The 8,481-nt window shown below is 35.9% G+C and overlaps 2 protein-coding genes across 2 annotated transcripts in view; both read left to right on the forward strand.

Moving 5' to 3' along the window:
- The window catches only part of LOC107638483 (pentatricopeptide repeat-containing protein At1g10910, chloroplastic), a gene marked incomplete in the record, with an annotated part of 13,641 nt that overhangs the window by 2,879 nt on the left and 2,281 nt on the right, over nucleotides 1-8,481 (forward strand). The window contains 7 exon segments of the mRNA XM_016341823.2: nucleotides 5,636-6,020; nucleotides 6,366-6,450; nucleotides 6,539-6,802; nucleotides 7,054-7,356; nucleotides 7,539-7,643; nucleotides 7,865-7,964; nucleotides 8,245-8,481. Coding sequence (XP_016197309.1) covers nucleotides 5,746-6,020; nucleotides 6,366-6,450; nucleotides 6,539-6,802; nucleotides 7,054-7,356; nucleotides 7,539-7,643; nucleotides 7,865-7,964; nucleotides 8,245-8,481 — 1,369 coding nt within the window.
- Nucleotides 2,071-5,021, forward strand: LOC107638567 (probable 2-oxoglutarate-dependent dioxygenase ANS). Its single transcript, XM_016341936.2, has 3 exons — nucleotides 2,071-2,568; nucleotides 3,290-3,718; nucleotides 4,551-5,021. The coding sequence occupies exons 1-3, from the start codon at nucleotides 2,158-2,160 to the stop codon at nucleotides 4,797-4,799; spliced, it is 1,089 nt and encodes a 362-aa protein (XP_016197422.1). The 5' UTR covers nucleotides 2,071-2,157; the 3' UTR covers nucleotides 4,800-5,021.

Consider the following 8,481-nt stretch of genomic DNA (forward strand, 5'->3'; position numbering starts at 1 on the left):
AACAAACAGTGTTAATTAATATTAAGACTTATGGGTTAAATAGAATTTATCCATTTGCGTTAACGAATAATAACTCAAATGAGATAGATTTTTCGTATTTAGTTAGAGGTAGTGGGTTTTAGTCTCCTTCTTTATTTAAAAAAAAAAAGAGTATATACCCATTTTGGTCCTTAAAGAATTTCAAATCAGACATTTTAATCTCAAACTAAAATTAATTACTCGATTGGTCCCTAACAATTAATTTTGTCAATCACTTAAGTCCTTGACTCCGTCAACTCTAACGGAAGACAAAATGGTCCCTGAAAAATCTAACATGGGACAAAATGATCCCTGACAACTCTAACAAGGGACAAAATGATCCCTGACTCCTTTATTCAAAAACGACACTGTTCTTTCCCAATTTTCATCATATCTCGCATAACCCTAACATTCATACTCTCCTTCTTCACCTTCACAGTCTTTTTTTTCATCTTTTCCTTCCTCCTCTTTAGCTCCAAGATTAAGCTATGGTGTAATTGTCACACGTGTCTCACCTACCTCAACATGTCATGGACTACACACTTCCTAAATCTTTGTGATTGGTACATCCACCTCCTCTGCACTTCATCCACCAAAAGCATCCACTTCCACGCCTTTGATAACATCACCTCCAATCCCAACAACGTCGACGACATCCTCAAAACCAAGTTCCACAACTATTCCAAGGGTATGCCTTTCTCCACTCTCCGGCAAGAAATATAGATTGTTGGACATTAGGACATCATGAGAAGATTCTCCTTCGACATCATATGCAAATTCTCATTTGAAATAGACACCGAGTACTTCATTCCTTCTCTTTCGAAGTCTTAACAAATGACTTGTTGTCTGGATTCATGGGATCCATCGAAGATGACAACTAGTTGAGAGACATAGGCATTAGTTTCCTGAGTATAAATTGGTTGAGAACAAGTTGAGAAATTTTTTTCTTTTTTTTAGATAATTACATCTCCACCCAATTCCAAACAAAGTGGGCGTAGTTCCAAAAAATAGTAACAAAAACAGAGCAATAACTACAAAGAAAACATAAAAACTAGCATAAAACAACAAACAGGGAGCAAAAGAATATAATGATTTTAGCTCCTTCAAAGACATTTCAAGATGAACCCGATCAGTTATACAACATCAAATCATGATCATTCTCCTTCCAACTTTTACTCTGCAGAATTATTGGCCTTTTTCATAGATCAGTAAATCATGCATCAAAGATCAACTTCATATGTCTTCTTATTCACCTTAGACTTGATATTTGCACTCATAAGTATATCAATTACTCATATATTATCGATCTTGACACCATCGATTTGTGCATTCTACAACTTCCTCCTTTAACTTCTCTAATACCAACACTCCATTATTAAAAACAATGTTATTTCTACATCTCCATGTGCACCATATTACAGAAAAAAATAACACCATCCACACTTCTTTCATATCTTTTCTTATCTTTCTATCCATCTACACCTCAAAGCATTCTTTGGTGGTTCCTGGCCAAACCCAAATCACACTCCAATCCACCAAGATTGATCCCCACAACTTCCATATACGATCACATGAAAAAACAAGTGATGTACCGTCTCCAATCTATCCTTACATAAGACACAAAAGGATTCCGCTTCTGGTACAATCTTAAACTTACATAATCTATATTTAGTATTCAATTTTTCTAAAATTACAAACAACATCAGCAACTCAACCCCTGGAGGATTTTTTTTTCTTGTGGACATTAAATTTATAGAGTGTGCATTGTATAGTTTGAAGTTACAGTATTAGACTATTAGTTTTATGCGAGATATGATAGAAATTGGGAGAGAACAGTGTCGTTTTCGAACAGAGGAGATCGGGAACTATTTTGTCCCCTGTTAGAGTTGTCAGGGACTATTTTATCCTCCGTTAGAATTAACGGAATAACCGAATAAAGGACTTAAGTGATTGACGAAATTAATTGTTAGGGACCAATCGAATAATTAATTTTAGTTAGGACTAAAGTGTCCTGTTTAAAATTTTTTGAGGACAAAAATGGTATATACTCAAAAAAAAAAATTATCCATTTGCCACCTTTGTCGTCCAATTCGTTCTTCTTTCGTCTTTCGTCTTTCGTATGTGAATGCGATCCAAAAAATGGAAGTAGCAGAGGGCGAAGAAGCAGTAAGAAGAGTTCAATCCCTCACACAATCGGGTCTCTCTCAAGTCCCACCCCAATACATCCAACCTCCTCAAACCCGACCCGTTCTCCCCTCTCACCCGCCCCAAACACAACACATTCCCATCATCGATTTATCCGGCTTCGACCCGACCCGCATACAATCAACCCGCGTTTCCATTGCACGCGCCTGTCGCGACTGGGGCGCCTTCCACGTCATCAACCACGGCGTCCCTACCTCCCTCCTCCACCACATCCGCCATGCTGGTCTCTCATTCTTCAACGATCTCTCCATGCCGGACAAGCTCCGTTACTGCTGCTCCCCCGGCGCCGCCGCGTCGGAGGGTTACGGCAGCCGCATGCTCGTCAACCACGATGACGCCGATCAGGTTAGAACCATATTTTGATGCTTTCTAATTTTTTATTTAAAACCTGCGTATATGTTTGAGAGAATAGTGTAATTTAGCTTCCGTTTTATTTAGGAACAATATGATAATAAGTATTGAACCCTAGATCACTTGATTCTACAGGGAATGGATCCTCTCAATATTTTCTTATCAATTGTTTGATCAAGTATGATCTCTCGCCATATACTCTTTTAAGTGGGATCAAGACCAGATATTGAATTGTGAGTGATCACACTTACAAAACAATTGAGGGAAAAAATTAAGAGGATCGACTCTCAATATGTTCTAAGAGCTTGATTTTGATGTGTTGAGTTTTACAAAGTCTTCCAATCACATCAATGCAATTAATTTCGCTGATATGTCTATATATAATTGGATGCACGGTCAAAATTGTTTTAACATTGCATCAAAATTAAATTCTATGTTCTAACAGTATACTATGTATCAAGCTGATATCAGAACTTGCAAATGAAGAGTGAAAACTGAAGGTAGAGAAAGAGAATTTGAAGAAATTATCAAACTGATGTTAGCTTGTGTACAAAGTCTCATAAGCTGGAAAATCTATTAGGAGCGAGTAGGCTTAGCTACCTTGAGTTCACTGTTAACTAATTATTGTTAACTACCATCTAGCTAACATTTTGAATAATACCTTATAGGTACATGAATGGTTTTATATCTAAGTATCTAATGCTACCTAATGCAGGTGCTCGATTGGAGGGACTACTTTGACCACCACACATTTCCTCTCTCTCGTCGGAATCCAAATAAGTGGCCGGAGTTTCCATCCGGTTACAGGGAGACAGTTGCGAAGTACGGGGATGAGATGAAGAATTTGGCGCAAAAGTTAATGGCTTTGATTTCAGAGAGCCTTGGGTTGAGACCATCGTGTATTGAGGATGCTGCGGGTGAGCTGTACCAGAACATTACCATAAGCTATTACCCTCCATGCCCACAACCAGAACTTACCCTTGGGTTGCAATCGCACTCTGATATGGGTTTCATTACGCTCTTGATCCAAGACCAAGTGGGTGGACTCCAAGCTCTCAAGAATTGTTGTGGTGATAGCGAGAGTTGGGTCACTGTGGAGCCTTTGGAAGATGCTATTCTTGTTATCTTGGGTGACCAAACTGAGGTAACAAAACAACTCTCTATAGGAATACTTCATAGCTTAGTGCTATTTAGCTAAAATCTTTTGCTAGAGTGCTAGAATTTGTTAAGATAATAACTAATTGTTTTGGCAAAAATTCGGATGCTGCTCTTCATTCCTTTTCTTTCATATATATAGATATGTGATTCAACATTCAATTTGTGTAGAATAGTGTGGCTAATGACAAAATTGCATCAATATGACTCTAAGATTGAATAGAATGTCCAATAGATGATCATCAGGTAGACACTACCTATCTAATAATATCTCTCTTCTTTAGTTTCTTGCATGTTCTAGGAAATGGGTATGTACTTCTTAGCATGTGTGCATTATGACATAGATATTTTAAACTGAGGTTAGGGGTCTGGAAACTGTTTTGTGTTGAATCTATTACGAATAACTTGTTTGACAAAACTAAAGTTAGGTTGCTTGGGTTGCTGCCTTGCTGGTGAAGATGTTTTTGGGTCATAAATCTTGGTATGAATAAAATTATAGAAGTGAAAAAAGGTGGCTTTTTCATTTGGTAAAACTACGGTTGACAAACTATCATGAATATTGAGTTTAGATGATGTATTTTTCATTCACAATTTACAATTTTGATTGTGTTATATTCTTCTTGAAATCATAACATTGTATGATATTCCATCTTCTACAATGTGACATCTTAATAGTGGATTCTTATGATATGTGTGATTTATCTATGTTCTCTTGATAAATCATTCACTTGTGAAATTAAGGCTGTGGAAAATGCTGGTTAGTTTCAATAAGAAAATATAAATTTGGCGCAACCTGCCTAATATAAAATTCTCTGTTCCAGATCATAACAAATGGGAAGTACAAGAGCTGCGTGCATAGGGCAATTACAAATCCTGATCGCGCAAGACTATCAGTGGCAACATTTCATGATCCAGCGAAGACGGTTAGGATCTCCCCAGCTTCTGAACTGATAGATGAATCATCGCCAGCCAAATACCGGGGTATTGTTTATGGAGACTATGTAAAATCATGGTATACCAAAGGCCCTGAAGGAAAAAGAAACATTGATGCTCTTCTGCTTGAATCTTAGCTTCTTGTGTTTTCTCCTTAGCCTTGTGGCTCAACTTTGTTTGATTTTAGCTTTGTATCTTCTGGACAAAAAGAAGTAAAATTATTCATGAAGAGGTCTAATATAGACATCCTTGTATTTATGGATGTTGGAAATTGGAATCAAACCGAAATTGAGTAACACGAATTTGTGAATTTGAATAATAAAGTATAGGAGAGTAATTTTGCCACTCTCAAAATTGATGATGTCATTCCTTTTTATATGATTTTTTCAACTGATTCTTTATCCTTGTTATTTTACTGACTTTCAAGATCAAGTGCTTCTCCTCAATTTTTTGCCCCAGAAGTCCATATAGTGTATGGTTGTTGAAATGATCATTAAGAATTTACTTAGAATGAAGTGTAAGGTCGTATAAGAACAAAAAATATATTTTGTCTATTAAAAAATGAGTTCAATTTTGATACACCGACAGTGTCATTTAATTGTATTCGTTTTTTGGATAATCATTTATGCTGTTAATATTGTACAACTAGCATTTCCCAAAATTAAATTCTTAAAATATATCTTATATCGTATATAATATAACTACAAAAACTAGTCTTCAAAAAAAGAACTACAAAAACTAACGTGAATATTAGCCCCATTCTTTTTCAACAAGTATATCCGGATATGAGACTCGGCTAGACTAAATAGTAAATAGTGTGTTTGTAGTGCTTAGGATTGGAGCCAGTCCAATCTATTTGATAAAAAACAAACTACAAGGAGCAGGGTGGGCCAAGCCCACACACAGGGAAGCCCAAAAAAACAGACACAAAACAAATCAACCAAGCATGCTTATGACTTGGTTGAGCATTGAGGACTTGATAAGCCCAATGAACAAATACACTGTCCTCTAATTCCAACGGTTCTTTGGGCATTTTTCTCAAACAGTTGGCAGGCACACCTGAATGCTGCTACGCTAACAGCTATGGAGATTCAGATATTTTCATTATCATCATCGGTGGTTCTTCCTTTTCCTTCCCAATCCGGGTTAGCGTTTCGCCCATTAACACCACCACCAAGAGCCACCACTTCCACCACCACCACCACCACTTCCACCACCACTCCACCACCTCATAGTCAAAGCTCTAGCTCCATCCGAGTAATGAAAATTCGAAAGGATTCCAACAATTCCTTCTCCGCAAGAAATTCCGCCAAACTTGAAATTCAGCAAGCTTCTCATTTGCCCTCTGCTCTTGCAAGGTTCTCTCTCTATACAGTTACTGTCACCTGTCATCCTTAGAAAGTTAGTTAGTTCGTTATTAAACAGTTTTAGTTAGGAATTACCTTCTTGAATAAATGCCCTATGCATTAGGATAACAAATATACAATAATTTCATAAAATAAAAATAATAGAAGTTTGTTATTTAAATGCATATACTTACTAACATGCATTTACATGATTATTGTTATAGAATTCCACATTAAAAGAACTCCTGAAAGTAGCTTATGACAACTATTTTGAAGTATCAGTGCTTAGACTGGGATTTGAGTTTTTCATGTACATGACTATTTTTTCATTCTGTGAAAATTTCTATTTCACCACAGGGTAGGAGAAATTTTGACAGTTAAGGACCTAAATGCCATTTTGCACCACTTCGGCAATGCAAACATATCCGAACACGCATCTCAGGTGCTTGTAAATCCTATTTCCCTGGATATATTTGTTTAGTTTCGGAATTAACTTGTAGATTGTATGATTTTACTATATGCATTTGCAGCTATTTTCATGGATGCAAGAAAATGACAAGCTTGATGCATCATCTTACTCTCATTATATGAGGTTCATGGCAAGTAAATTCGATGTGGCTAAGATGTTGCAGCTGTACAGCAGCATTCAAGATGTATCAATCAAGAGCAATGTCTATGTGTGTAACTCTGTTCTTAGTTTTCTGGTCAGGAAGGGCAAGCTCGATACTTCTCTGAAACTGTTCCAGCAGATGAAAGAAGATGGTCTAGTCCCTGATGTTGTTACATATAGCACGGTATGTGATTATAAATCATATGAGAGAAATATTGTTTGGAAAACAATGAACTATATATCATTCATAGGTTATGTAAAAGGAGAGCACCGTCAACAACCCAATCCTTAGTAATATCTTATTGATTCTCCTCCAGAACTCTTGACTCTTATTCTTTTGGAGTTCATGTCGGAACATATACCAATCCTAACTTTACATTATATATCTTCTTTTTCTTCTTTTATTGGATCTAATTGTATTGTTATCATCCTTAGCTTCTTTCAGGTTGCATTAAAGTTAATGACAGATATCCTAAAGCACTGGAGCTAATTCAGGAATTGCAACACAATGAACTGCAGATGGATGGAGTAATTTACGGGGCAATTCTAGCAGTGTGTGCTTCCAATAGTAAATTGGAAGAAGCAGAATACTATTTTAACAAGATGAAGAATGAAGGTCAAGCTCCAAATGTCTATCATTATAGCTCTTTGCTCAACGCGTATTCAGCATGTGGAAACTACAAAAAAGCTGATATGCTGGTTAAACAGATGAAATCTGAAGGGTTAGTACCAAACAAGGTTTGTTACGCGTCTTGATGAGATGTATGTTTGCCACATTGGTGTTTCTATTTTCTGTTTTATATTTTTATTGCAAACAAAATCTTATATTTGTTTTCTATATGTTGCTTTTTAATATTCTGCTGAAAATAAAGAATTCAATAAATATGAATGACTAATGCCAATATAAAAAAGAAATGCAGGTCATTTTGACAACCTTACTAAAGGTTTATGTTAAAGGAGGATTGTTTGAGAAGTCCAGAGAATCATTAGCTGAACTAAAATCTTTGGGCTATGCTGAAGATGAGGTAAAAAAGACTTTCGAACTTAAAACAGGGAGCTGTTTGCTTTATTTGACTCTGACACATTACTAAATTATTTTATACAGTTTATCATTAATTAATTATATTACTTTGTCGATGACTAAAATTTATCATTGTTTCACAGGATTAATTTATATATACTTTTAAATTTTTGTTCTTTCTTCTATCTTGACTTATTTGACTAATCAATCTAAATTTATACATAGATGCCATACTGTATATTGATGGACGGCCTAGCTAAGGCAGGACAATTTGAAGAAGCTAAACTAACTTTTGATGAAATGATTAAAAACAATGTCAAATCTGGTAAGTTTTTTTGTGGACTTTCTCGTTAACAGAAAGATGTATTTAGCATTAGATTAACTAGTGCCATGGGTTTTTAGGGACCAAAAACTGTACACAGATACATATGCAACATAGATCAATAAGACATCTAGAAATATTTTGAAATTCTGGAAATACATATGATACATATATTGTTTTACAACTCATAGCTGAGCTGTTTTCCTTTTTCATGTTTAGCTTCAGCTTTAATAACTATTTTTTCCATATCCTAGCAATTTACTGATTTAATTTCGTTATGTAGATGGCTATGCGCACAGTATCATGATATCAGCATATTGCCGAGCCAAGCTTTTTCGGGAGGCAAAGCAGTTGGCAAATGATTTTGAAGCAACCTCGGACAAATACGACATAGTTATTTTGAATTCAATGCTCTGTGCTTTCTGCAGAGCTGGTGAAATGGAAAGCGTAATGGAAACACTAAGAAAAATGGATAAAATGGCAATCAGTCCTGACTACAAAACCTTCAATATACTAATCA

Source organism: Arachis ipaensis, chromosome B01 (assembly GCF_000816755.2).
Source record: "Arachis ipaensis cultivar K30076 chromosome B01, Araip1.1, whole genome shotgun sequence".
Lineage (NCBI taxonomy): Eukaryota > Viridiplantae > Streptophyta > Magnoliopsida > Fabales > Fabaceae > Arachis > Arachis ipaensis.